This window comes from Penicillium hispanicum, assembly GCF_028827665.1.
Source record: "Penicillium hispanicum strain IBT 35686 chromosome Unknown utg000004l_segment0_segment0, whole genome shotgun sequence".
Classification (NCBI taxonomy): domain Eukaryota; kingdom Fungi; phylum Ascomycota; class Eurotiomycetes; order Eurotiales; family Aspergillaceae; genus Penicillium; species Penicillium hispanicum.
In genome coordinates this window covers 3,504,762-3,532,411 of record NW_026623196.1, presented here as the reverse complement: position 1 = coordinate 3,532,411, position 27,650 = coordinate 3,504,762, and the positions used below count along the sequence as shown (strand labels likewise).

At 51.8% G+C, this 27,650-nt stretch overlaps 13 protein-coding genes across 13 annotated transcripts; 5 read left to right on the top strand and 8 right to left on the bottom strand.

Moving 5' to 3' along the window:
* Positions 1-2,210: 2,210 nt before the first annotated feature.
* N7459_005070 (uncharacterized protein) lies at positions 2,211-2,699 on the top strand (the record flags this gene model as incomplete). The annotated part of the gene is made up of 1 exon (XM_056944254.1): positions 2,211-2,699. The coding sequence occupies one exon, from the start codon at positions 2,211-2,213 to the stop codon at positions 2,697-2,699; it is 489 nt and encodes a 162-aa protein (XP_056801137.1).
* Positions 2,700-3,054: 355 nt separating this feature from the next.
* On the bottom strand, positions 3,055-4,053 carry N7459_005069 (eukaryotic translation initiation factor 3 subunit J; the record flags this gene model as incomplete). The annotated part of the gene is made up of 3 exons (XM_056944253.1): positions 3,055-3,759; positions 3,832-3,902; positions 4,035-4,053. The coding sequence occupies 3 exons, from the start codon at positions 4,051-4,053 to the stop codon at positions 3,055-3,057; spliced, it is 795 nt and encodes a 264-aa protein (XP_056801136.1).
* Positions 4,054-4,497: 444 nt separating this feature from the next.
* aspf22 (enolase acuN) lies at positions 4,498-6,005 on the bottom strand (the record flags this gene model as incomplete). The annotated part of the gene is made up of 4 exons (XM_056944252.1): positions 4,498-5,293; positions 5,355-5,694; positions 5,760-5,816; positions 5,882-6,005. The coding sequence occupies 4 exons, from the start codon at positions 6,003-6,005 to the stop codon at positions 4,498-4,500; spliced, it is 1,317 nt and encodes a 438-aa protein (XP_056801135.1).
* Positions 6,006-7,160: 1,155 nt separating this feature from the next.
* N7459_005067 (carbon-nitrogen hydrolase family protein) lies at positions 7,161-8,270 on the bottom strand (the record flags this gene model as incomplete). Its single annotated transcript, XM_056944251.1, has 3 exons — positions 7,161-7,555; positions 7,600-8,039; positions 8,101-8,270. 3 exons carry the CDS (start codon positions 8,268-8,270, stop codon positions 7,161-7,163), a joined length of 1,005 nt encoding a protein of 334 aa, XP_056801134.1.
* Positions 8,271-8,941: 671 nt separating this feature from the next.
* On the bottom strand, positions 8,942-10,435 carry N7459_005066 (MFS transporter; the record flags this gene model as incomplete). Its single annotated transcript, XM_056944250.1, has 2 exons — positions 8,942-9,702; positions 9,760-10,435. The coding sequence occupies 2 exons, from the start codon at positions 10,433-10,435 to the stop codon at positions 8,942-8,944; spliced, it is 1,437 nt and encodes a 478-aa protein (XP_056801133.1).
* A 542-nt stretch (positions 10,436-10,977) lies between these two features.
* On the top strand, positions 10,978-12,897 carry N7459_005065 (uncharacterized protein; the record flags this gene model as incomplete). The annotated part of the gene is made up of 3 exons (XM_056944249.1): positions 10,978-11,222; positions 11,280-11,899; positions 11,978-12,897. The coding sequence occupies 3 exons, from the start codon at positions 10,978-10,980 to the stop codon at positions 12,895-12,897; spliced, it is 1,785 nt and encodes a 594-aa protein (XP_056801132.1).
* Positions 12,898-13,411: 514 nt separating this feature from the next.
* Positions 13,412-14,774, top strand: rpt4 (proteasome regulatory particle base subunit RPT4; the record flags this gene model as incomplete). The annotated part of the gene is made up of 4 exons (XM_056944248.1): positions 13,412-13,628; positions 13,696-14,082; positions 14,142-14,598; positions 14,654-14,774. 4 exons carry the CDS (start codon positions 13,412-13,414, stop codon positions 14,772-14,774), a joined length of 1,182 nt encoding a protein of 393 aa, XP_056801131.1.
* Positions 14,775-15,648: 874 nt separating this feature from the next.
* Positions 15,649-17,808, top strand: N7459_005063 (glycoside hydrolase family 47 protein; the record flags this gene model as incomplete). Its single annotated transcript, XM_056944247.1, has 2 exons — positions 15,649-16,108; positions 16,169-17,808. 2 exons carry the CDS (start codon positions 15,649-15,651, stop codon positions 17,806-17,808), a joined length of 2,100 nt encoding a protein of 699 aa, XP_056801130.1.
* A 318-nt stretch (positions 17,809-18,126) lies between these two features.
* N7459_005062 (M20 family metallopeptidase) lies at positions 18,127-19,515 on the bottom strand (the record flags this gene model as incomplete). Its single annotated transcript, XM_056944246.1, has 1 exon — positions 18,127-19,515. One exon carries the CDS (start codon positions 19,513-19,515, stop codon positions 18,127-18,129), a length of 1,389 nt encoding a protein of 462 aa, XP_056801129.1.
* Positions 19,516-21,462: 1,947 nt separating this feature from the next.
* Positions 21,463-22,181, top strand: N7459_005061 (kinase-like protein; the record flags this gene model as incomplete). Its single annotated transcript, XM_056944245.1, has 2 exons — positions 21,463-21,564; positions 21,597-22,181. 2 exons carry the CDS (start codon positions 21,463-21,465, stop codon positions 22,179-22,181), a joined length of 687 nt encoding a protein of 228 aa, XP_056801128.1.
* Positions 22,182-22,332: 151 nt separating this feature from the next.
* N7459_005060 (Alpha/Beta hydrolase protein) lies at positions 22,333-23,367 on the bottom strand (the record flags this gene model as incomplete). The annotated part of the gene is made up of 1 exon (XM_056944244.1): positions 22,333-23,367. One exon carries the CDS (start codon positions 23,365-23,367, stop codon positions 22,333-22,335), a length of 1,035 nt encoding a protein of 344 aa, XP_056801127.1.
* Positions 23,368-24,297: 930 nt separating this feature from the next.
* On the bottom strand, positions 24,298-25,575 carry N7459_005059 (aromatic ring-hydroxylating oxygenase subunit alpha; the record flags this gene model as incomplete). The annotated part of the gene is made up of 2 exons (XM_056944243.1): positions 24,298-24,724; positions 24,776-25,575. 2 exons carry the CDS (start codon positions 25,573-25,575, stop codon positions 24,298-24,300), a joined length of 1,227 nt encoding a protein of 408 aa, XP_056801126.1.
* Positions 25,576-25,922: 347 nt separating this feature from the next.
* Positions 25,923-27,505, bottom strand: N7459_005058 (uncharacterized protein; the record flags this gene model as incomplete). The annotated part of the gene is made up of 4 exons (XM_056944242.1): positions 25,923-26,361; positions 26,415-26,578; positions 26,611-26,765; positions 26,800-27,505. 4 exons carry the CDS (start codon positions 27,503-27,505, stop codon positions 25,923-25,925), a joined length of 1,464 nt encoding a protein of 487 aa, XP_056801125.1.
* Between the last annotated feature and the right edge of the window lie 145 nt (positions 27,506-27,650).

Below are 27,650 nucleotides of genomic sequence, written 5' to 3'. Positions count from 1 at the left end.
AGGTATACACAGATGCCAGAGACGTATCTAGTCGACTCGAAAGAAATGATTCTGACATACATAGACTCTCACGTCTGGGTCCGCAGCATCATATCTCCCTGCACCCCCGGAACGAGCACCTCGACCGGCACATCAGTCTATGTCCTTAAGAAGATCCAACTCCGCTGGCTTCGGAACTATATATCAATGTATGGGGGCTCCGGGGTTCAAATGTGATGGCGCGCAGATCCTGATCGAGTGCCTGGTCAAATCAGACGCGGAAAGACAGAAAGGACAAGAGGATGTAGGTCAAGCCCTGAAAGAAAAGGAAGGGATAGAGAGACAGTGCATGAGGGAGAAGAGAGAAGGAGGAAGAGACCTCCGAGCTAGGCTATCTACGACGGTGGCTCGAAGCTGATAAGGCTGACCTGCAGTTGTAATGCAGCTTGGAGAACAAGAGCAGGGTATTTGGGGTTGTTCCCAAGGTCCTCTCTGGGCTTCAGTTGATATTGTTCATTCTTGCCATCCACTCACTATCAGACGATGTGCTTCGATGGGATTGCAGTAGCCTGTCACTACATCACCTGTGGGCCAGTCTGACGCTGGACTGATTACCAGATTGGCAAAGAGGGAGATGCTTTGGCTTCTTAGTCGTGCACCTTATTTGATATCGAAGATATCATTTGTACACAGACACGCATTGCCCAGGACATGACCCGATAATCTGGCCATCAACAGTCCTCTGCCGTGATACACCATGCACCCGCCAGAGAAATGATAACCGCCCGTTCTCGAAAAAGAACCGGAACAGAACTGCTGCAGAGCAGCGCAGGTGGCAGCCGATACCTTGACGACCAGCTCTCTTACAGAGAGTACCCATGTCGATAATGCAAATGGTGCATTACGATACATGAGTGATGTGGCTCGACTCCGAGAGGCTTGCGATTCTTCATAGTCGACGGGTAAGTCTGAACAGGAGCCCTAACTTGCACATGTCTAGTTTGAGCTTGCATCCAGCAAAAATCATGGACAGGAGTATGGTCTTCTGCCAATCCAGGTGCTCGAAAAATAGAAAGACAGGACAAGAGGACGAGGGAATGGAACCAAGCTACACATCACAGCCCATTCCCCATTCCTATAAGATGTGCCAAGGCCAATTGGCGTGCCCATGCGCAGCATCTCAGACCTTCCCAATCACAGCGCAATTGCCAGACCGACGGCTGCGACAAACACCCAGGATGTGTGGGAGTACTTGTTCCGCCTGGTCCGTCCAATCAGGGCGATGTGCCGGGTGACAGGCAAGCAAGAGTATGCGAAGCGGGCAATGATGTGATTGCCGGGGTTTGGAGCTGGACAGTCGGAGCTTCGGGGTGATTGCCGCGCGTCAAACAGCTCACCTGATAGATTTGAGACTGGGAGAGATATGACAGGTGTCTGTTTTTGAGTCGGGAATATCCAGATGGGGGCTCGGAGAGCATGGAAGGGAGTCTGAAGAGCCTCAATTGAGGGGCTCAATGCACTGTCTGCTGCTGCCAGCACTATGGTGGCGTTCTATAGAGACGCCGTATAGGTATGGACACTGCGTAGAGGCAGGTAGAAGCTTGCATCTCTCGAGATGGATTGGAGTGTTGGATACGAGATATCGAGTATAGACTTCCAATAAGAAGTCGTCTTCGATATTCAGTAATGATCCACGAGTCCGAAGTGACAGGTCTATTTTTGGGCTGAACATGCCCGAGCAGATATAGATAGCGACGTTCACAACAATCCACGGATCCTTGTGCCACACAAGCTATATCATGCCTAATACCAACTCCAACCGAGCACGTCTTCGAATTGGGCAGAGAGACTCAGTTGTTTTGGGTATTGGAATCTGGTCTGCGTAGCTGTCGAAAAGATCGCACGGCCAACCCTTATTCTTGACCCACGACCTTCCTACCGGGTCTTCCATGATGCATGCTTAATTGATCAATTGCTCCTGTCAGTATATCCGGGGTTCTCAATATATCTGCGTTCTTGCGCCCTACGCAATCGCAGACGTCAATGCAATAGTGTATAAAACCCAGGAACCCCCCATCGAAGATCGGAGCGAAGCATTTCCATCACCCCCCTCCCCCGCTATCCAGCACCATTTTCGCGCAGCTCAAGGAAGAAGCGAGCTGGAGCCCTCTTCCACGTTGGATTCATCCTGACCAAGCAAAAAAAAAAAAAAAAAAAAACCGAGGATACACATGGCTGCCACCGCGCCGCTACTCTTCGAACCGAATGCGCTGTACATCCTTCTCCTCGACCGTGGCGACACCTACCTCTTCCACTGGGAGCTGTACCTCGCCACGTCCACGCTCGAAGGAACCGCCTTCCACATCACGAACGACTCGGGCCCTGTTGCGTGGGAATACGAACGCGTGGTCACGCACGAGATGCCGCAGCTCCGCCGATTGCTGCTCGCGCTGAAGATTGGCTCCCTGGCTCCTGTATTACACAATGCCCTCTCCGAGCGCCTAGCCACGATCCCGGTGAATTCGTACTCGGTGCGATTCCGGGAGCAGCTGAGCTGTCGTGTCTGGGTGAAGGAGGCGCTGTTTGCCTTGGATGACGAAGGCTATGTGAATCTGGGTCGGGCGGTGGACGATATTGAGGAGGAGGCGAAATACCTGGCTATGCTTCACAAGAGCAAGGGTGAGCGGAAGGTGCTTTGGAGTCGGGCGTTTGTGGGCTGAAAGCCCTGGTGTAGAGTTACTGTTTATTGATCAAATGGCAGAGGAAAGTCAACCCGAGACAGGAGCTCACTGCCTTAATGTATCCAGTGAGAAGAATGTTTGAATATAGTCATTTCTATGGTTGCTCATGCAGGGTCTCGTCGAGGGGGGGGCGATGTACAAGATATCGAGAAGGGGGATATACTGGGATCGAAAGGTGAGGGCAGATCCCGAAGCCGCAAGGAAATGAGAGGATACAAGGAAACCCGTTCTGGTACCATGCGTATTTTCAAAGGGTCACGTCCATTGAAAAGAAAAGGTGAGACAAGCAACAAGAAAAGAAGATCGTGAAAAGAAATTAGTCCCAAGTCGTCCTTCACATGAAGTCATCATCTCCAAGACCATCGTCCCCGTCATATGAGTTGTTGTCGATGTGGTTTTCACGCGAGGCCACGAGGGAGACCTTGGTCTTTGCAGCCTTGGTCTTCTTGTTCCCCTTGTCGGCGGCACGTTCCTCGCGCATCTTCTCGTTACTAGCGGTAGTCAGGGCGCTAGCAATCTTCTTGATCTCGGTACTGGGAAGCTCCTTGACTAGTCGACGAGTGAATTCCTGAGACCAGAGGGCATAGTGCGGCTTCTTCGAGTGCGGCGTGAGGAGAGGAATGAGGGTGTCAGACAGACGCGCGAACTGGTCCTTGGTGGTTGGCTTGAAGAGAGGCATGGAGGACAGATCGATGGACTTGGTGGGATCCGCGTGGTCACTGACGACAACGGCCTTGGGCGCCCCGCGGTTGCGGTTCATATCGATGCTGTCGAAGAGGTCGGCAGCGTGCTGAAGATCGGAGTCCTTTTCTTGACGGGCCAGGCGCTCGCGTCGCTCGGCCTCGGTCTCATCGGGGTCGAAATCCTCGTCAGCCTCCGCCTCTTTCCTTCGCTGCTCGCGGTGCTCCTCTATCCGCTGTGCCTTGGACTTCTTGCTGGCTGCGGCGGCGGCCTTGGCCTTGGCCTCAGCTTCGGCCGCTTTTGCCGCCTTCTCACGCTCTACCTCCGAGTCTTCGGCAGCATCCCAGGAGTCGAGGACCTATTGATTGGCAAGCAAATACGTTAGCGCATTTCTTGTGGATGCGCATTATTGAAGCCAAGGAAATCTTACGTCGTCCTCCTCATCGTCGAATCGGCGGCGCGGCGCAACAGGGGGAGGCGAAACGCTCTCCTCTTCGTCATCTGCATGGAAAAATCAAATACGTTAGAAACCACCACCAGGTGAAATGAAATCCAAGGTCTTATCGCCTTGGGTCAAAGTTCCGCGATATCTGAGGGGGTGCGCCTGGTAATCGCGCAAGGATAAGAACATACCCCACTTTGAGGGTGCCATACTGGGCAAGGAAGTTTTTGGAAGATAGTGAAAAGAGTGGAAGAGAGGGCGCAAGAGACGCGAAGACGAAATGTAGCCAGCCGAGGACAAGCCCGCTTTAGAAACCCTGCTGCGACAATGGATAGAGGGGAAGGGCAAATTTTATGTGGGACGCTTTATCGCAGGTGGGATGTACACGTGACTCCGGGTCTTGGGTGCCCGACAAGCAGGACGGTTCTTTGTGCTTTTCATACTTCGGGTATAGATTCATTGCAAGGGGAAATCGGGACCATCTAGGACAAAAGACAACTAGATTTCTACTGGGAGGTGTATGTTTGAATATATTTTTCATTCAGAAGAACTTCTTATTAAATTCATAATCATCACAGATGGCGGTTTCACGAGGTGCTAGCCATCTCTTTTTTGCTCATGTCAAAAAGTCGGATTGTCAATTCAAGGCTGCATTTACAGGTTGACCGACTTGCGGAAGTTCTGGCCAGCGTAGATGGCGTTGGCACCGAGCTCCTCCTCGATACGGAGGATCTGGTTGAGCTTAGCCAGACGCTCGGAACGGGCCGGGGCACCGGTCTTGATCTGGCCGGAACGCAGACCGACAGCGATGTCAGCGATGGTGACATCCTCAGTCTCACCGGAGCGGTGGGAGACCATGACACCCCAGCCGTCAGCGTAGGAGTCCTTGGCGGCCTGGATGGACTCGGTCAGAGTACCGATCTGGTTGACCTTGAGCAGAAGGGCATTGCAAGACTTGAGCTCGATGGCCTTCTTGATGCGCAGAGGGTTGGTGACAGTCAGGTCGTCACCAACAATCTGGAAGTCAGAGGTCTTGTAGAAGTAGCTCCAGGCCTCCCAGTCGTCCTCAGCGAAGGGGTCCTCGATCGAGACAATGGGGTACTTGGCAGCCAGCGACTTGTAGAGGTCGGCCAGCTGCTCGTAGGTGAGCCACTTGGTGGGGTCGCTGTCGGGGTTCTTGAAGTCAAGGTCGTACTTCTTGGCGTCGGTCTTGTAGAACTCGCTGGAGGCAACGTCCATGGCAATGTGGATCTTGCCGGTGTAGCCGGCCTGCTCGATGGCCTCGGTGATCAGGTCGAGGGCCTCCTCGGCGGTCTGAATATCGGGGGCGACACCACCCTCGTCACCGACGTTGCCAGCAGACTGGCCGTACTTCTTCTTGGCGAGAGCCTTGAGCTTCTGGTAGACCTCAGCACCCTGGCGGAGGGCCTCGGAGAAGGAGGGGGCGGTGCTACAGTGGGTTGTCAGCTCTGTCGAGGCATCGAACGACGCAAATAAGACCTAAAACTTACTCGGGGACAATCATGAACTCTTGGAAAGCAAGGCGGCCACCGGCGTGGGAGCCACCGTTCAGGACGTTCTGGAAGGGGACGGGCAGGACGTAGGGCTTCTTGGTTCCGGCAAGGTCGGAGACGTGGACGTAGAGAGGGACACCCTTCTCAGCGGCAGCAGCCTTGGCAACAGCCAGGGAAACACCCAGAATGGCGTTGGCACCCAGGTTGCCCTTGTTGGCGGTGCCATCGAGCTTGTTGAGGAACTCGTCGACCTTGGCTTGGTCCTTGACGTCGATGTTCTCCTTGATGAGAGCGGGACCGATGGTCTCGTTGACGTTCTTCACGGCCTTGAGAACACCTAAGAAAGCCGCCAGGTTAGCTTCTGAGCTCCACGTACGGGCAGAGTTCGCAGCCATCACTCACCCTTACCACCCCACTGGGTCTTGTCACCATCGCGGAGCTCGACAGCCTCGTGCTGGCCTGTAGTTCGTCAATCAGTGGCCATTCTCCAAGATGGGTTCGAACAGGAACATCAAAGTGCGCACCAGTGGAAGCACCGGAGGGGACAATAGCCCGGTGAAGACCGGTCTCGGTGACAATGTCGACCTCGACGGTGGGGTTACCGCGAGAGTCGTACACGGAACGAGCGTGAACCTTGGCGATGGGCATTTTGAGATTCGACAGGCTGATGGGGGAAAGAAGTTCAGTCAGTTGCAGGAGGAAAGGAGGTGGCACTGGAGGGGTTTAATGGCAAATGCTGCGTGGGACTAACGGCGGGGGGAGAGCTTCACCGATGGCCTAAAAAGAATGCCCGGACAGGAAGGGGGGGGATGGGGACTGGGGAAGTCTGATTTGCGAGCGCGCAACGAATGATGACGGGGTGATTGGCCACGGCAATGGATCTCACCGAACCTCTAGTTGGATGTCTCCTTGGAGCCTTGACTCGACGATATAGAGTGATGTCGTGGTGGGAGGAAAGGAGGGGCAATGCTGGAAGATGGCGGGGTATGATGTATGCGCTGCAATGTCCAACTCACCTGGGGGAAAAGACGGAAAGTGTCAACAAAGAGTCTAGTAATTGCTGGGAACCAACGCGGAAACCCCCGGTGCTTAAGTACTTCTCAACGCTTCCCCTCCAACCCCGGGAAAGATCATTGCCTCCGATTCTTTCCAATGCGGCGGTGGGGCTCCACGGCCATTTCTCCAGCGCCTGCTGATCCCGACCGGCTGCGGATGCTGCTGCGAGATCTCCCGTCCCTCGGGAAGGACCTTGGGTAGTAATGATGTCTACGGTGCCGAGTGCCTGGATTACTGGATACCTAGGCTCTCCCACTGGCGCTTCGGCAAAGAGAAACCGCGGAGCTGAGCCCCTCCAATTGCCCCTGGATGCCGACAAGTCGACATCTATGGCTGTAGACACTTACAGTTCAAATGCCACGGAGAGAAATCTGATCTGTTCCTAGGCTATGAATCCATTTGCAGCAGAAATCATTGGCCAGGCGTTCATCCTACGTCGTATCCAGTCTCGTCGGGCGCCAGAATGAATGACGCAGAGAGAAACCTTGTAGCCTGAGGTGTCACATGTTGATGCCTTACATCCAAGGATACGCCGGTTTATCCGTTTATCCATTTATCCGGATTGTGTTGGAGCTTCGTGTCAATTGGTTCGACGACTGACTCTTCCCAAGGTTGTTGCTATGTGATCGTCCGAGGGTTCGAAATCTTGACGTGTGGACTCGACACCGCTGATTACGCTACGGGCTAGCAAGAAAGGATGTTCTGTCCGGACTCGATATAATGGTGTAGAAGACCTGGAGCTTTCAATTAATTATCCTCTGTCACAGCCTCATTCGTGATATCCGCAGCATTCACAGCTTCATCCTCATGGACCATCTTCCTGACTCGTTTATCCACAGTCAGGGACATCAAGTCCGGTCGGCTATAATGCCCCGTCACATCAACAAAAATCTTCATCGCCACAATAAGGTCCATATCAAGGTCTGCAAAGATAATATCATCCACAGTGTTCTCAACTGGCTCAGTCAGTCTCCTTCCGTCTGGCCCAAAAACAGCAGAGCAGCCTCCACCAGGCAGGCCCAACATCCCTGATATTTTCATTCGCTCAACTCCCTCCTTGGTGACCAAGCCTGTGCAGTGAAGTACAAAGCTCTGCGATTCAATTGCATATGTCTGCGCGAGAGTTTCACAACCTGAGAGATCTGTAAGTGGATAACACTTATCATTATTCACATCGTGAACTTACCTTCGCCTGACATAAACCAGGTCTCTGGGCCCCCAGAATGCGGAGGAGCAGGAGGCCACGCCGCGACGTGGATATCTTCCTGCTGTGACAAGGTGTGGTACTTCAGTAAAGGCTGAAGGTGCTCCGCGCAAGAAAGTGCCCCAACTCGGGCAAACGGAAGCTGCGCGACACTTGAAAAGCACTCCCCAGAGGCATCGCCGAAGACGGTTCTCTCCATATGCGTCGGTTTCATCTTCCGACGATGAGTCTCAATTTGACCAGTTGGACCGATCGTCACCTGAGAAATATAGAGGGAGTCATTGTCATTCTCAGAAAATCCCAGCGAGACTGCGATGGAGTTGGTCTTCGCACAAAGCTGAATTTGCTTCATTTCTGGCGAGTCTAAACGAAGCGAGTTTTTGACATAGGCTATACCAAGCTCTGGATCCACTATCCGTGTCCTGTTTTTCTTAGCACAGTCTCTTTGCTTAAATGTCCAGCTGCCCGACTTCGGTCGCTTACCAGATCCAGCATGGATATCCAGGTATCCAACACTCTGGAAATGCAATTAGCTGCGCTCCGCCTTTGGCAGCTTTTCCCATCAAGTCACACGTCTTGGCCACAGTGGCAGGAAGATCCAACCATGCTGGCTCAGCTTGAGTGACTGCGACGCGCACATTCTGAGAACGCATTGTGAGAAGACGGATCTCACTATCGTCGAGAATTGAAGGCCAGTGATGGAAGAAGCGAGAAATATATGAAGGATACAGAGCGACTGATATAGGAAACAGGACCGTTTGGCTTATTTAGATAACACATGGCCGATGACTCGGGGCCGAACGAGTATGTATCCATGGATGTATGTGGCGTCTACACCAAACATACCTATTTAGGACTGGGGGTCGAGATCTGCCCCCCGGGGCCAAACAACGCGCGTGCTGTTCCCAGCTTGGTTTCACAGCCACGGCAATTCCAAAGTATAAATCAAGCAATATACTGAGAGAACGGCGTTTCATCAAGGCAAATTTCAGTAGCCAATCACTAACCACTAGCAACATGATCCAGTCAAGGACATCTCATCATTCAATTGCCATCTCTTTCCCGACAGCTGAACAAATACAAACCAAGCGTATCACCACGAGAAGTAGAATCCCCTGGACTCTCCTCTCTCCTCTGTTCACGTGGATTGGGGGGTGTTCAATGAGCAGAAAAAAAATGATTTAGATTCAAAATCTCGTTGCCATAACCGATGTCGGGTTCGACATTCAAAGATTTAGATATCGCGTGTTTGTATGACTGTCTCTTGCCAATGGTGATGGTAGAGGATCCCCCGCAGATCCTGATTTTTCGTTTATTCCTGGTTTCATTTCATCTTGTTTTGACACATGCACTGTATGGCATAGTAAACACCGACGATGAATCCGAAACCACTCAATCCAATTCCAAGGTACAAGGCACCACGGTACCCCTCGAGCACCGAACCATTTGCCACATTGACCTCCACCACGCCAGCAATGCCAAGGCCCAAACTCTGCGAATAGTAAACGATGGTCGCGATCAGGCTCGCTGCAATGCCCTGGTGTTCAACGGGTACGAGGTTACTCAACATAATAGTACCCGCAGGGAAACTCATATCCATCCCGAAGGGGCTGAGTAAATACGACCAGAAAACGTTGAGCCAGTAGGTTTGGTGGACTGGCATTGTTGCAAGGATGACGTTGCCGACACAAAACCATATAAGCGAGAAGGCGAGAATGACTGGCGGCTTCCATCCCTTGGTCAAAAGCGTTGAGGTCAAGATGCTAGCAACGATGCCAGCCGGCGGCACTGGACTAAGTTGTGCGGCAACTGAGAGCATAGTATTGCCGCGAAGACGAATCATAAAGTTGATCGAATAATAGCACAGTATACCAAAGGATGACCACCCAAGACATTCTATAAGGAGGATCCAGGCAGCGTCGCTGTCGATTTGCGCCACTGGGACAATCGGGTGCGCGGTTCTTTTTTCAAGTGGAAAGAATGCAACAATGAGGAACAGACCAATGATGAGAGTCGTGATGCATTGCGCACTAGCCCATCCTGTTTCTGGGGCACGATTCCAAGCAAAGTTGAAGAGAACAAGCCCTGGGGAAAGTGATTAGTACGTTGTAAAATGGCAGGTTTTTATTTTCATTTTCTCACCACTAATGATTGTCAATGTCCCTAGATAATCGAATGGTTCCCTTGCAGGTGAAGGCTTCCTACCGAGATGTGGGACAAAGAGGTATGCCAAAACCCCGTATATCAAACAGGCAATAGCGTTAATGTAGAAAACCCATGGCCAGCTTGCTAGCTGAGCCAGCAACGCCGAAAATACAGCCCCAAGGGTAAAGCCAATGGGCGCCCCGGACGCGTAGAGCGAGAATGCTAGATTCTTCCTGGGACCCGGCTTGTAGATACTCCCAAGAATAGCCAGTGCGCTAGGGACTAGTGCGGCGGCAGCTATACCCTGGAAGGCTCGGCAGATGTCAAAAAAGACCTGTGACCCACTGTAGACAGATATGCCTGCAAGGAGAGCCCATAACGAAAACCAGCCCCATGCCGCCACGAACAGATGTTTGTGGCCGACAATGTCTCCCACACGGCCAAATGCTAGCATGAAGGTACCCGATGTGAGCCCGTAAGCGGCGGGATACCAGGCTATGTCAGTCGATTCTGCCCCGAAAGCCTCCCCAATCACTAGACCCGGGAGAAAGCTCTGTGCTAGCGAAGCCTGCACCATTCCTTGAGCTGAACATATCGTGAATAGCATGACAATTTCTCTCGTAAGAGATAAGCTGCCGATATGGAACGCGTCTTCCTTGTTTTTGTTGAACATTTTGTTCGAACCTCGATTAGATCTGCAAGTCAAAGAATTGATGGCGTAGACTTACAGCTTGCTGTGAATAACGACGCGAGCAAAGAGCTCTGGAGTAAATTCTTCAATGAATCTCTATTTATCCCGCGACTTTCCAAGTAAGCCATGGTATGTAGGAATATTCCTTCGTCAGGGGCCTGCTATATAATTAGTCACAATGTGTCCGAGCGGAGAGATACGGAGAGATACTTCCTCCGACTACCACCACACGTTATCAAAGATCACCGGATTTGTTACTTATGTCAGAAGAATGGTTATTCCATGCTGAATAAACCAATCAAAATTATAGATATTAATCAATGTTTCAATTATGATTATTTTACTAGGTTTAACACTAATTCTACAGATAAACTTAGTGATCTAGTAGAAAAATTAGCCTAGTCCTATTAAATCAATTCAGCTATAGCCCTTCACAGATATGATGATGATGACGAATGATTAGTCCTGTTGTAGCTCGCTATATATATGCTGCTATACAGGAGTGCTGCGGGCCTGCCTGCAGCATGGGACGCGACCGACGCGTGATTGAAGAGTCGCGAGCACTTAACCGCCCAGCTTGCCACTTCTCCCTCACTGCCTTTTCACTTGATCCGACGATGGCTAAACGTTTAATCAGCGCAACTTTTTCCAGTATTCTCAAGTCACGCCCTTCCACGCGCAAGACAGGTCTGGCCCATGTATGTGCGCTTTCGACAATTCAAACGCCTGAACCTTTTGACTTGTTCGATTACACGACCGGACGATGGATGTACGTTACGGGCTAGTGCCTTACTTTCTGAATCTCGCAACTGATTTACCACTCTAGCTATAATGATGCTTTAAGACATCAGGAGAGAAGACGTGCTTTCAACGTCTCTGAACTCAAGCGCCTAGCTGCCCTAGCAGTTCAGCAGAAAGAAGACGATATCGCCGGCTTCGAGAAGCTTGCGGAAGGAGGATTCAACCGAAGTTTCATGATCACCATGCGAAATGGCTTCCGATTTGTTGCGAGAGTTCCATACCCGGTTGCCGAACCAAAGTCCCTACTGGTCGCAAGTGAAGTCGCAACGATCGATTTTCTTCGTTCTCATGGCATTCCAGTTCCAAAAGTCTTTGGTTACTCTGCCGTTGCAGATAATGCCGCCGGTACAGAATATATCTTCATGGAACTTGTTCAAGGACAAAACCTAGGTGATATCTGGTATCATTTATCGGAACAGGAGAGAATAACATTGGTTAAAAAACTTGTGCAGCTGGAGTCCCGCGTTTTTGGTTTGCAATTTCCAGCAAGTGGAAGTCTCTACTACGCTGATGATTTGCCGGGTTATGACAATAGAGTCATGGTTACAAGCGCCGGCTCAACGCGCCACTTTTGTATTGGCCCCGATACTTCGTTTGGACTATGGTATGGGAAAAGACTTGACTTGTCGATTGGACGTGGACCATGTGAGTATCTTCTGGATTGAAATATCGAAATATAGAGACGACGTTAATGATAGTTTTGGGAAGACCAAGATTCTTTAGTGGCTCTCACTGCTGGGGCCACGAAAGAGATTGCATACCTTGAAAAATCTGGGCGAGCCCTCCAGCCATTTCAGCGTCTTCGCAGAGAAGTCTACAATTACCAGGCTCAATCTCATCTTGAACATATCGCAACACTAAAGAAATATCTCCAAATTGCACCTCACCTCATACCTCGTGATTGTCCCACGCTTCATCGCCCGACCATACGACATCCTGATCTTCAACCAAATAACGTGTTCGTCTCAAACGAGCTGGAGATTACAGGGTTAATCGATTGGCAGCACAGCACAATTCTTCCACTATTTCTGCAATGCGGCATTCCACACAGTCTTCAAAACTATGGCGACGACATATCAGAATCACTGCAAACCCCTAACTTACCAAGCAACTTTGATGACTTGCAGGAGGCAGAACAGTTCGAACAAGCGGAAGTTTTTCGCCGGCGTCAACTTAACTATCTGTATGTCAAATCGACAGCAGATATGAATCCTATGCATTACGATGCCTTGACCTATGATTTTAGCACCTTAAGGCGAAGGCTTTATCATCATGCCAGTGATCCTTGGGAGGGTGACAATGTGACCCTGAAGGCCGATTTAGTCACGCTGTCAAGAAACTGGGCGAAGGTGAACCGCGACGCGAAAGGGCCCTGTCCAATCTTCTTTTCAGATGAGGAGTCAAGCGAATCCCTCCGGCTGGATCGTGCACAATCTGAAGCCGATGAACAATACCAGGCTTGCCTGGAAGCAATTGGGGTTGGAAATGAGGGGTGGGTGCCTGTTGCACACTACGATGAAGCCAAAGGGCGTGCGAGGAAATTGAAAGCAGACGGTCTTGACGCAGCCGAAACGACGGACGAGAGGGCCAGACTCCTAGAAAATTGGATATTTGACGACTTTTGTGAGGAGGATTACATGTGAAAAATAACATGACCCATGTCGCTCTTGAGATGGCCAACAATGGACAAGAGACATGTCCCATACACAGCTTCGGTCCCTATCTCTACATCCTTTCGCTTAGAGGAATCAGATCGAGCTCCCCTTCCATATAAACTTGCATAGACCGACGAAAATCCTATTGGGGCAGGTCTGCTAGACTGAACAAACCTGATTTACCCCGTCATCTTATAGTATGCAATTCAGGCTTCTTGATTCCAATTGGTCGAGTGGTCTCGTACTTGAATGCCTAAGGCGGCTGAAGAGGGCCCGAGCGCAACTGACTAATATTGACGCGGTATCACGTGATGGCGGTGGAAGCTCCTCGACGGGCCGTGCTGGAAGCTCTCCAGATTACATCCCGTTATCCATCCACCATTTTGCAGATCCAATCATCGCAGCGTTGGACTATAAGCCCTATCTCTCTTCCAAAGACCTAGCCTGTTCTTTTCTTGCTATCTTTCCGTCCTCGATTCCGTGACACTGCTCACTGTCCGCCATGAACGGCGCCAGCGACCCTGAGCGGGAGCAGGCGCTCGAAGATTATAAAAAGAGCTTGCTTGAGCTGCGAGAATGGGAGGCAAAGCTGAAGTCGCTTCGCATGGGCATCAAGGACCTGCAGCGGGAGTTCGATGTCTCAGAGGAGAACATCAAGGCACTACAAAGTGTTGGTCAGATCATCGGCGAAGTGCTGAAGCAGCTGGATGAAGAACGATGTATGTCTTCTACCACCATGATCCTTCCCCCTTTTATTGCCTAGCGCCGTATTCTAACTAGCTACAGTCATTGTCAAGGCATCATCCGGACCTCGATACGTGGTCGGTTGTCGGTCGAAGGTGGACAAGGCCAAGATGAAGCAGGGGACTCGTGTGGCCCTAGATATGACGACCCTTACTATCATGCGGATGCTGCCGCGTGAGGTTGATCCCATGGTGTACAACATGTCTTTGGAGGATCCAGGCCAGGTGAACTTTGCCGGTATCGGTGGTCTGAACGACCAGATCAGAGAGCTTCGGGAGGTCATTGAACTTCCACTGAAGAACCCGGAGTTGTTCCACCGAGTGGGTATCAAACCTCCCAAGGGTGTCCTGCTCTATGGTCCTCCGGGTACTGGTAAGACGCTGCTTGCCCGAGCAGTGGCCAGCTCCATTGAAACCAACTTCTTGAAAGGTGTGTTCCAGTCCCTTGGGCTTTTCTATTGAATATCCCTAACGTGTTACTTTATTTAGTGGTCTCCTCTGCCATCGTCGATAAATACATTGGTGAATCGGCTCGACTGATTCGAGAAATGTTCGGATACGCGAAGGAGCATGAGCCTTGCATCATTTTCATGGACGAAATCGACGCTATCGGTGGACGACGATTTTCGGAGGGTACATCGGCCGACCGAGAGATCCAGCGTACACTGATGGAGCTTTTGAACCAGCTGGACGGATTCGATTATCTCGGAAAGACCAAGATCATTATGGCGACCAACCGACCCGACACGCTTGACCCGGCCTTGCTGCGCGCTGGTCGTTTGGACCGGAAGATTGAGATTCCCCTGCCGAACGAGGTCGGGCGTCTAGAGATCTTGAAGATCCATTCTAGCACAGTACAACTGGAGGGAGATATCGATTTCGAGAGTGTGGTCAAGATGAGTGACGGCCTCAACGGCGCTGATCTTCGCAACGTGGTGACTGAAGCGTAAGTCCCTTGCACGTCTCTCTTATTTCTCATCAGTACGGCTAACATCTCCCAGCGGCCTGTTCACCATCAAGGATTACCGAGACGCCATCAATCAGGACGACTTCAACAAGGCCGTGCGGAAGGTGGCCGAGGCCAAGAAGCTGGAGGGCAAGTTGGAATATCAGAAGCTGTAATTCTATCTACCCCTGAGTGTATCGCCCAGGGGATACTTTACGCCTGCCGGGAATTCACTTTGAAGAACATCATGAATCCATTTTCTGGAGTACGTTCACGTTTAGAGTGCACTGTTGAACAGTCCCTAGATGTTGTAGAGCACCGACTCCAATTGCCTCATTTCAACCCAATCGCAGTGAGCACCTGGCAAGTCCGATTCTCAGACAGTATCGCTCCATTCTCTTTGTATTTATAGCGGCGATGAGTGTAAGTGGGATGCTCATTGCCGCGGCATATCAACTGGAGCCATTTGATTCGGCCATCGAGCGGCAACGTGCACTATCGCTTTCTCCACTTCCCCAGGGACTTTGGCCATCCCTGGCCGTGATAGCAGCATTGTCGCCGCTCGGTGTATTAGCAAGAGAATCTTCCATCTTTCCAAGCCTTTTGATCACCTGGCCCCACTGGCCCTGACTCTACTCGCTTCGAGCACCCGCAGGAACGCGCGATCGGACCCGTCTTTCCTTGAGCACACGGTGGCATGTTTGGGACCGGCCCCATTACTGATGTGCGACTGCCGTGACTTTTCCTGATATGATTTAGGGGGAGTTTTCTCATGATAAAAAGTATTAATTGCTGGAGCACCCAGAGTTCCACCCCGATTAATCGGTCGCAAAGGCTTGGCTAATCATCGCTGTACGTTTTTGCAACAGCTCCAAGGACACGGAATACGTCCTCGCCACTCCCCTATTGCCATCTGGCCCCGGACCATCATTTCCAACGAGACCGGCACTATACCCTCGACGCGCCCTCCATATGCTCGTGTGCTACACAAGCCCCATGTCCAGCGCATAACTCGGATACGACGCAAGAGGAGGGTTGACAAGGATCACCATGTCGTTCCAGGCACCGCACTCCAATCCCTCGCAGAGGTTCCCAAGCCACCAGGGCTACCTCAACCAGAACATGCAGAGCGGGCTTACTGGCCTCGGTCTTTCGTCAACGTCGGTGAATAAAGTGGGTGGCTTCTTCAACAACGACCGCGCCCTTCCCATGTACAAAGACAAGCCATACTTCCAACCGCGTCGCACAGCCCCAAGAAAACGATGGAGACCTCTCTTTGTGGTGGGACTATGTACATTGGCATTTTTATGGATTTATAGATCGTCCTTGCTATCGAGTCACGACTCGGGGCCAAAAGAGCCAAAGGATAGAGGGGAGGAGCTTTGGAAATGGACCCAGCGCCTGCAACAAGAGGGCTATTCGGAGAAGAAGATTGACTGGGCTGACTGTCGGGAAAAAGTGCGGGATGCATTTATTGTCAGTTTCGAGGGTTATGAGAAAGAAGCATGGGGTAAGCGCACGCTGGGAATGATTACTCTGGGCGAACCTGGCTAACCTTCGAACGAATCAGGCGCAGACGAGTACCGCCCGGTGTCGGGAGACAGTCGAAACATGGTGCAGGGTGGCTTGGGCTGGATTATTGTGGACTCGCTAGACACAATGATCATCATGAACCTCACGTCTCAGGTCCGACATGCACGAGAGTGGATTTCCACCTCGTTGCAATACGACCAGAACCACGACGTGAGCACTTTCGAAACCACCATTCGCATGCTGGGTGGCTTGCTTTCTGCTCATTATCTGTCAACGCGCTATCCCGACCTTGCTCCAATTACTGATGACGACGCCGGCGCTGCTGGGGAGGACTTGTATATTGAAAAGGCCACTGATCTCGGAGACCGGATCCTGGGTGCATTCGATTCTCCTTCTGGCATTCCGTATTCGAGCATCATTCTCAACACCTCGACCGGTGTTGGCGATGCTGGCGCTGCATCCACCGCCGAGGCAACTACAGTGCAGCTCGAGTTCAAGTACTTGGCAAAGCTAACTGGAGAACCCGAATACTGGCGGGTTGTGGAGAACGTTATGGAAGTCGTCGATGCGCAACAGGTGCGAGATGGTCTTGTCCCCATCTATATCTCTACCTCATCAGGCCAGTTCGTGGGCGACAATATCCGACTGGGCAGTCGGGGGGATTCTTACTACGGTGCGTATACTCTGGACATCTTCACCCACCACTTCACTAATTATTTGGCTCCAGAGTACCTCATAAAGCAGTATTTGCAAACCTCTGAGCAAGAACCCATTTACAAGGAGATGTGGGACGAGTCCATGCTTGGCATTCGCAAGCACCTGCTTGCTTTCTCCAAGAACTCCCAGTTGATGGTGCTTGGCGAGCGACCCCAGGGCCTATCGGGCAGTCTCTCGCCCAAGATGGATCACCTAGTCTGCTTTATGCCAGGAACCATCGCACTAGGCGCTACTGGAGGTCGCCCATTAGCGGAGGCCAGGAAGTCATCTGGCTGGTCCCAACAGCGCGAGGAAGAGATACTCATTTCCCGGGAGGTTATGAAAACCTGCTGGGCAACATACTTGAAGTCAGCCACCGGCCTTGCACCGGAGATTACTCATTTTGTTCTAGATGACCAGCCGGTCATGATGGCGGACAAGTACCCGGATCCCGCTGCCCTGGATGGCCACCCTGTTCATGAGCTGCAAGGCATCTCCCTACCTCTGGCCCCACAGAAGGACGGCTCTGAGCCCTGGCGCGACGATCTTGACATTCATCGGATGGATAAACACAATCTGCAACTCCCGGAAACTGTCGAATCCCTTTTCTACATGTACCGAGTGACAGGCGACGAGATCTATCGACAATGGGGATGGGAGATGTTCAAGGCTTTCGTCCAGCATACAGCTGTGGTAGAGGAGAAGCCGTCTCTAGTGCCCTCAGAGGTCGAGAATGCCAAAACATACCGCATCAAGGGTTTCACCTCCCTCGGAGACGCAGACAAGATCCCACCCCAGAAGCGCGACAACATGGAGAGTTTCTGGATGGCCGAGACTCTCAAATATTTCTATCTATTGTTCTCGCCCCGCGAGTTCATCTCGCTGGAGGAGCATGTCTTCAACACCGAGGCGCACCCGCTTCCACGGTTCAAGCTTGGGGGAGATCTGACGACCGGGTGGAAGCGACAGGCTCGGTCATAGACCATGTAGAGCCTTCTCTTTTCTGAATGCTCTGGTGTTTGATTTGAGAATCGTTGTTACATATGTACACCATGTTTGATACGGTTGACACTTGGCATTTGAGGATATCTATCGTGTTTATAACGCCTTACACAAACATCGCCAAGTCTTGAGTAAAGATAGGAATGCCACCTGGGCAGATTTAGTCGATTCATAACTCTCAAATCAAGCGTAAGGAAGTCCAGGTAATAAGCGGGTTTTCCTCAAACCGGAAAGGTCATACAGAGAATTTCTCTATCAGGTCTTCCTACCAGGGAAGCCAATATTGATTATACATGACTACCTATTTAGACCCGACCTTGTCTCTCTTTTCAAGGCAGCTTCGATCAGCCTCGTATACCCGGAGGTAGCATCATGAAGATCGTGCACGGTAAGAGCCTCATGATCACCATGGGCCACAAAGATGCTCCCCGGCCCATATAGATACCTCTTCACGCCAGCCCGAACCTTGAGATTCGGTACGTCAGTACCGTAGTTGACAGCCATCACCTCAAAGCCCGCGACATCGGTATCCAGATCCTGCGGCGGGTAAGATTCAGCGTGGGTGGTGAAATCAACGACCACATCGGCCTCCACCTCGCGCGTAGCATCCTCCACGGCGCGACGGATAATCTCCCGCGCCTCGTCCGGCGTGCCCGCCGCCAGACGCACCGCGACATCCGCCCTGGCCTCGGCAGGAACGACATTCGTAGCGACGCCAGCCCGCACGGTGCCGATGTTCAAGGTGGTGGAGCCGTACTTTGGCGACGAAGGGAGACCGCCCTCGCTCACGGGGATGTCGCCCAGGGCGTCGACCCGAGTCAGCGCTGGCAAGATGCCCGAGACAGCGCTGTGGCCGAGCCAGGGGTAGCCGGAGTGCGCGGCCTTGCCGTGCGCAAGAACCTCGAAGCCGAGCATGCCCTTGTGGCCCGAGACAAGCTTGGCCTCGGTGGGCTCGCCGAAGATGACGGTGTGGTAGGCGCTGTGCGCGTTCAGCGCCGAGTCGGAGAAGGTCTTCATGCCGTCGCCGCCGATCTCCTCGCCCACGACGAACAGCAGGCCGACGCTGGCGGCGGGGTTCTGGTGCAGGGTTCTCAGCACGGCGAAGACCTGCGCCGCGACGCTGGCCTTGGCGTCGACACTGCCGCGGCCGCCGATTATGAGCTTGTCGACATCGATGACCGGTTCTTGGGAAGCGGTGCGCCTGGATTCGGGGTTGTGCACCGAGTACGGGATGAACGGTGGAACAGTATCGATGTGGCTCGTGAGGAGGATGGAGGGCGGCTCGGAGTGGGAGGCCGGATACGCGTAGATGTTGTAGCGGGGCTTGGGTGGTTCGGACTCGTCATCGTCGTCGTCGTCGTTTGATGTTTTCTTCTTCACTGGCTCCACCTTCTGCTTGATGACCGTGAAGTTCTTCGATTCGAGGAACTGCGCAACGAAGACGCCGACGTCGTGCTCATTGCCGGAGATGGACTCGATCTCGACGAGATTCCGGTGGAAGGACAGCAACGGGGAGCTACTGATGAACTTGCCAATGCCGAATTCTCCGTGACCCGGCCGTGGGCTGTTGGACTGAGTGGGCAGCGACGATTCACCGAGCGGTTTCTGCTGTTGCCCAGATGCGGGGAGCGGAGAAGCGTGAGCGCCGGCGATGGCCGTCGCGGCCAGATACCAGGCGAGCTTCATTGCGCTCAGTCGTAGTGAGGGTTGTTGAAGAGTCGAGGATCGAATCGGGGACAGAGCCTCTTCTTCACTTGCGGTTTGTGGAAAAGGCCCCGGGGCAGGATGCTAGCGGATTCATTCAAACAATCTCCCCCTTGCAGCCTTGCGCTATACTGCAGTGGGGGCCGATCCCATTGCACCAGGCCGTATGTAGTAACGATAGCGTACAGTGGCACCTCATAAATATTTAAGACATGGTACGTACCCTACTACACCGCTTTTTCCCACCGCCTACTATAACCAAGCGCACAAACCCCTTATTTCTACTCCATACTACTATTATCTATCCCTACATGCCTCGCAGACCTCGATCTAAAGAACTTGACCCTGAGACTCGCTCTCGAATATGCGAGCTCAAATTCACCTGCAAATAGGGTGCTCGTCGTATCAAAAAGTATCGGTTTCCTGATATTCCACTATCAACGATCGAATATACGCTTCGCGAGGAAAAGAATCGGTTAAATAACTACTCCCGTCTACGCCCTAGTGCGCCACGAAAGCTTTTAGAGGAGGACTGTGATACTATTCACGGTAAAATTCTTGAAGATCCACATACTCAGTATAAAGATCTGTTAGCTAAGATTGATTATAAGGTCAAAAAAGAGTCAATTCGTCGACTTCTGGTTAAAATAGATCTTCAAAAATAGTATTAACTTAATCAGCTAAAACTTAAGTCCTATTATACTATTGCACGACTTCGCTAGGCACTTCAATATTAAGATTATACCCTGATAGATTGGCTTTAAGTTTACTGGTCCAATAAATATACAGTTGAATATAGGATTAGTGTATAAAGTTTATAGACTTTTAATCAGCCTTTAGAACAGATTAGACTTTAAGATATATAAGGTTTACCGACTCGCAGAAAACAGACAAAACAGATATTCTAGGCAGCTTTTGCTAGTGATACTCGACGATCTAGTTTAATCCTATTATTTAGCAATCCTGATGCACTAAATAGTGGTGTTAATCGATTTATTATCTAAGATCTTTACCAACGAGTTTTACCAACTTTGATTCAACGCGCTGATGGAATTTTTATATATAATAATGCTTCAATGTATACTGCAGTTACCGTCCGAGAGCTACTGGAAGAATTAAGGAATGGAGTAATGGATTGGCCTGCTCGTTCGCCTGATTTGAATCCTATTGAGAACTTATAGAAGCTCTTAAAAAACAAGGTATATAAGCTTTTTCCTGAGTTACACAATATACGCAATAATGAGCAAACCAGAGATTATCTGATATATACTGCATAGGAGGCGTGGAACTCGCTGGACATAGATTATTTTATTAATTTGGCTGAGACTATGCCACATAGGGTGCAAGCTATTATTGATGCTGATGGCTGGTACACTAAATATTGAAGTTTTTATGCGGCAGAATATTATATAATATAGTGGGTCTAAGTAGTATGTCTTAAATATTTATGAGGTGCCACTGTACATGACAGGATTCGTAATCGAGATGCAGATCGAGTGGGACTCTTCCTACGATAGGCCATTTGTGACTATTTTGACTGTAGCGTGTGTCGTAATCGTGGTGTACGCTAGTACGAGGGAGGGATGGAGCGATCAGTGATGATGATGGAGGAAGCTATATGTGATCATGACTACCTATTAAATAGCACTACCGTTCCGACCACCCTTGGTTCCCTATTAAGCATGATTACATAAGAGCTCCTAACCGGCTAAACGTCCTAGGGACAACTAGAGTTACCCAGATTAAAGCCACGGAAGGATGAAAATGGTTTACCTAGCTATGGAATCCTCCATTTCTAGGCCTCATGAGCTGAACGCCCATTGGTTGAGAGCTGGAGTCACGTGTCATGCCTGCTGCAGATATCGGGATACATTAACCTCACTTCTCACTTCCTCCTTTGCACAGCGTGCCAGCCCGTCTTGTATCACCATGTCTGCGGCACCTCTTCCCAGCCATGTTTCAAATCAAGATACCCACGATTTAATTGCAGCAGGAACCGTCAGTATGGTCTACGCGCTCAATAACGACTGGGTTATTAAGCGATCTCCCAAGCCAAACGATAGCTTCGCTTTGTCCGCCTAATAGCACAATGTCGGGCGATTACCGATGACGGCCTAGAGTTGGAACGGGGAGATTGCCTACGACAAGTACTCAGAGGCGGACTGAAAACGGTCGAATCGCATACCCGGCTCCAGTGGGCATTGGAAGCCGCCGAAGGGCTCCATTACATACATGAAAAGGGAATTATCCACGCTGATGTGGGATGCCATAATCTTCTTGTCCACCGATCAGGTCATATTAAGTTTATCGACTTCGCTGGCTCTGGTGTTGACGGAAATGAGCCCTTGGTCTGCTACGAATGGTGTAGCTACCGACCAGGTACTACTACACTTGGTATCAAGACGGATATATTTGCCTTTGGGTCAGCATTGTTCGAAATCGAGTCAGGCAACGTCCCCTTTCATCAACTGCAGGAGGTATTGGGACCTTGGGAATTAATGCGGGAGGTGGAGAAGCGTTTCGCTGCGAAAGACTACCCGGACATGGAAATGCTGCAGCTCAAGCATGTAATCACACGTTGCTGGAACGATGAATACGAATCGATGGCGGACGTACGCGATGATATTGCTGCCTATTGGCAAAGATAGGGAAGCCCTTATGGTGTTACCTGGTACATGCTTTACACTGTGGTCTGTATCGTCCTACCATTTGTCAGATCTTGATCTCATTAATAACAACTGGGGATACATAAGCTTTGGAGACTGAATATGAACATGCTACTTCTCGTCGCAACGAGATTCAAGCCAGCACACTCTTCTTGAGCCAGGCGTGTGCTTCTGCGTAGATCGCCTCGCTCTGCAGCCTGTTCGTGGTGGCTCTCGCTGAATCACCTCCCACTTTATGCGTAAAGCCATGGGCACAGTCCATAGCAAGCGTCCACTTATAATGACCTGTCTCAAATGATTCTTCTTTGTTCTCTTTGCTCTCTAGCCCTGCGAGGTCGTGGATCATCAACTGCGCCTCCAGCCGTAGGATATCCCACTGCGCGCCAACCATGTATATCGACGGGGGTAAATCCTGCTTCCGCGCATAGCAAGGGCTCAAGACTGGATCACGTCGATTCTGACCGACAGAAACATAGGCCCAGTCCAACCACCACGAGACCTGCCCCGCCAGGTTCTCCCTCGGTCCATCCCGATATGGTCGGGTGTCCAGCTTGTAGGTTGGATCGTGACCGAAGTCAACAATGGGATAGTAGCTAACAGCAGCCTTCACGATCCCCTTCAAGCCCGGTAGTTGAGATGCGGAGAGCGCCAGATGGGCCCCGGCGCTGAAGCCACCAATAGCCACCCGCTCTGGGTCCAAAGGCAGACTGTCGTCCGCCAGGACAGCGTGTGCGAGCGCAGCGATGTCATGCGCCGCATATGGAAACGGATGCAGCGGCGCTTTCCGGTAGTTCAGGCTCACGACCAACATGCCTGTGCGCGCCGCCCAAGACACACAGAATCGATCGTCGACTGTCGCATTGGCAAAGCAAAGCCCACCACCGTGGATGTTGAAGTACAAGGGGAGACGAGTCCCGGGCTTGTAGTCGGGTGGAAAGAATACGCGGCACTCAAGGCCAGGTCGACAAGCATAGCGTTTCACGAGTGTTGGGCGCATTGCAGGCGGCAGCGGGTTGAGACATCTCTCAACAAAAAGGACGATCCTCACTATCACCTTGAGGAACCAGAGGCCGATGAAGCAATTGATGCGATGCGGCAGAGAAAGCCGGACCTTGGGGAGTGGTGGGATCTCAACAATCAGTTTCTGCTCTGGTGATTCCATCGTCATGATTGACCCCGAGGCGTGCTAGGCTTGATAGTGGGAAACCAGCGACGACTATCAAGAAAGTCGAGTTTTCACCACGTACGCGCCGCTGCACGGTTTGAGATTGTACGTTGAAACGTTGGATTGGTCGCCAGGAGATGGTATTTCAAAGCTCGTGGACGGGCGACACGAGTCAGGCACAATCCCAACAGAAATCATGTAGATTCGGTGGGGGCCAATTGAACTCTTTCTCCGATTCCGTCCGAGGAATGATATTCCATTTTCATGGTAGAATAGTGGAATGGCAAGACTGAATCTCTGTCTTTCTTCGAGTGCCAGTCTCACTACAGGTGTAGAAAGACGGATGGTAGAAGGCTGACGGTAGACGAACTGTGAGTTGTTAAGCAGATCGCCGGCATCAGGAACGGCTGAATCGCCCCCGCCGGGTCTTCTGTATGATCGGCAGGATCACATCTTGCCACTTCTGACGGTGTCGATCATCTCTGCACCGGCATGCCGTGGACGAGATGGTGTGACAGTACTCGAGAGGACCATGTCCGAGTTGTGAAGGGGAGATCACCATGTGAGCATTAAGAGAGATTGTTGTTCTATCCATCGCCTCTTGATATTCTGGAATCGGAAAAGATGATGTTTGGATCGCAACCTGTTTCTCTCTTGGTCCTAGTGGTGGGCAACAGTGGAGTCTCCTTCTGACGACAACAAGTGGCCCCCGTGCGCCAGGCGTAGGGCGATGCATTGCGGAACGTATGCGAAGCGCTTAACCCGTGGTTTTAAATAGGTGATTTAAGTCTATCTAATAATCCTAGTTAACACTGGTTATTACTGGCGGGCGCTAGTTGGTACTGTGGATATGCCCACGTAGCTATGTTCATGGAATCTAGACATATCCGACAGATTTTCCACAGAGTAAAGCACCTCCCAACACGCTGATTATTACCATGCCAGCTCCGGTCTGGCCGTGCAGCTGGCGGCTTCCAGTTCTGAACAGAACCGCTCTTCCTCCTCGGTCTTCTCCGTCATTGCCTCTGGCAGCTTTGGGAGAGCCGGCCATATCTCTCGTCCTCCTTGCTGCTCCTCTCGCTTCCGATGTTCCATAACCATCCGCCTCACACCGTTCTGGAAGTGAATCGGGCCTCTTTCCTTGTTGGGATGAAGCTCGCCATTGACAAAGACGCCCCCAGATAGGTTCCCCTGAGTGCCAACGCACAGCTCCTTGTCTTCGTCGAGTACCTGGCGGTAGAAAGCGTTGATATTGTCAAACTCTTCATCCGTGGCATTCTGATGGCGATACACCTCGTTTTCAATTTTGCTTGTTGTGGCCGTGACTGGAATCATGCGCTGGATGTAAAAGAACTTGTCCCTGTTGCGCGAGTCAGCTTCATCACCATGCCACCGGGCGCGATCCACCTACGTGACGGTAATCGAAGTCGTCGGGCTGAAAAAGGTAATAGCCCGCCGGAACTGAGTATCGGCCTGTTCCTTGTTGAAGATGTGATGCTCCATGTACCCAGCAGTCGGCTCCACGCGGTATCGCGGGAGATCCGACACGCCACTGATCAGGGGATGCGAGGTCGCGCAGTGATAGCACTCATTGTAGTTCTCGATCAGTCCCTTCCAGTTGGCATCCACGTCCATCTCCCAGTAATGATCGAAGGTGTACTCGCCCGCAAAGTCAAAGTCCTGCATTCGGGGCTCCTCGTCGACCGTCTGGAAATCGTCTGCCCACTGCACCTCCGGATCGCCGGCTTGCAGATTCACCCAGAGGAATCCGGCCTTGTCGATATGCACATGTACGGGGAGGAGCCCCTGCTGGCTCTTGTCGAAGTCGGGGACTGTCTCGAATCGGGGTGCTTTGGAGAGGTTTCCCTTGAGGCCGTAGGACCATCCGTGGTATTTGCAGCTAAGGATTGAAGCTGTTCCTGCACGAGATTGTACGACGGGAAAGGCGCGATGCCGGCAGACATTGTGGAAGCCATTGATCCTGCCGTCTCGGTCTCGAATAAGGAAGAATGGTAGATTGGCAATGGTGAAGGAAAGGAAGTCGCCTGGTTTGGTAAATCGACTGGAGTGGGTGAGGAGGAGCCACCGCTTGGAGAAGATGGCCCGTCGCTCGAGCTGGTACATGGCCTCGGATCGATACCATGATGCCGGCAGCCCTCGTGGAGCTTGTTTCTCTGGCGTGTCGGAGGCGCGAGTGAAAAATCGCCACATGGTGGAAGACGGGATCAATTTGCCCTTGAAAAGTGGTGGCTATGGGACCTATGCCGCACCACTTCTCTTTGTGCACCTATATAACCTAGTAGCTGGGCGGGGATCTATCTAATGGTCTACTTGGCACCGCTATCAAGAATGGGGATGCGGGGAGTGTTGTGTTCGGCGCTATGAATCCCGTATCTTCTCCGAGCTGGGAGTTGGAGAAGTGGTTATCAAAGATGGGGGCGCCACTTGGTGCCAGAGTGCACCTAGGAAGTCTACATCGATACCACAGAAGAAGAGATACTTCGTAAATGGCTCACTAGTGGCGAACAGTCATGCGCCGTTCAATGCTATGTAGCCAACTATAGGCGAGACTCGGCTATTCCATTTCTATTCCCGTCGACTCTATCCCAACGGCGATCCACCTGGTCGTTGTTAGTGGCATTCCATCCTCCATTGGCAAAGAAACATACGTCTGCAATATGATCGTATCCTAGCAGCTTTGGAGCCAATCCAGGATCTCGCCAGGCCAAAGCTTCTCCTTCGGGTGTCGGCACCATTTGCATCTTGCGGTCTCGCTCCTGTTGCTCCGGCCCGTCGTGCAAGTGATATAGATGCTGTTGTAGATTTCCTCGTTCGACCACCATTTTGGTGCGCTCCTTGCGACATTTCTGGAAGACAGAAAGAGCATATTTCTTGGCCTGAAGGAATTCAGGGGAGGTTTTGGTGATATCAGGATGGTCGGGGAGACGGGAGAGGCATTCGCCGAGGACGGCGCCATCTTCGAAGGCCATTCCGGCGCTGTAAGAGTGCCATGAGAAACAGTCTCGGTAGAAGGAGTGCATAAAACATACCCCGAGGCGAGATATGGCAAGGTAGCATGCACGGCGTCACCCAGCATCACCCATGCTCCTGAAGGGTGAGCCCAGTCAAAGTTGCCAAATCGAATGCATAAGCGCCACTTCTGCACTGACTGGCACAGCTTGAGTAGTTTTTGAATGCTTCGTCCGTCAATTATCTGCCACAAATGCAGTTGCATCCTCGAGTCACCCACCGTGGATCCCAGCCTTCGAACAAAGCGCACATTTCTTCCACGTTTCCTTCAATCGTCGAGGCGAGGGATTCCTCGGGGATATCGTCTGGCACTAGTAGGACCATATTGAAGAGATCACCCCCACGCAGGACATAGTTCACTGCTTCATTAGCTTTGAAATGGCATGATTCGAAGGAACAACCTACCGGCATGGGCACCCGGTCCCAACCAGTAGTTCACTTGCGGGTCATTCACGAACGGTACCAGCTCGGGATCTTTGCGCATCTCCTCCGTCGACAGCAAGAGACGATATGCGAGATCGCCCGTCTTCACTGGCGGGTCGCTGTGGCCCAGCAGCTCTTCTGTCAACTTCCCAAAAACGCCGTCTGCGCCGAGCACCAGATCCGCCTCCCACTGTCGCCCATCTGTGGCCATGGCCGCCGCTGTCGCGCCATCCGCGCTCACACGCACACTTACAATGCGCGCATTGCATGTCACCTGCACACCGAGTTCCGAGGCTCTCTTGACGAGACAGCGCTGCAGGTCCGCGCGGTGAAAGTCTCCATACCACGTCCCCGGGTAGTTCTTCTCGGACTCGTGGAAGTCGAGGGAGGAGATCGCATTGCCCTTCCAGCCGACAAAGTTGCACACGCGTGGACTCGTCATGTGCGGTGTCAGTGCCTTCTCGAGACCCCAGTGCTGGAGCACACGTGAGCTGTTGGGGAGCACCTGGATGCCCGCGCCGACCTCTTTGATTTCATGGGCGGCTTCGAGGACGTGGACTTGGTGACCGGCCAGGGCGCAGCTGATGGCGGTTCCCAGGCCTGCGAGACCAGCACCGACGACTATGATGTGGAGTTGGCATTGCTTTGAGCGAGTCTGTTGTTGTTTGATGTGAATGCGAGGAGCCATGGCGAGCGAGAGTGATCAGACAGTCCAGAACTGCGATGTGAAGGGCGTCTGGAAGCAGCACCTCATTTCGATCGGAATATACTCCTGGGATATTTATGATCGCTAACCACTCACCTGTGTACAGGATGGGAAGCTCCCACGAGCC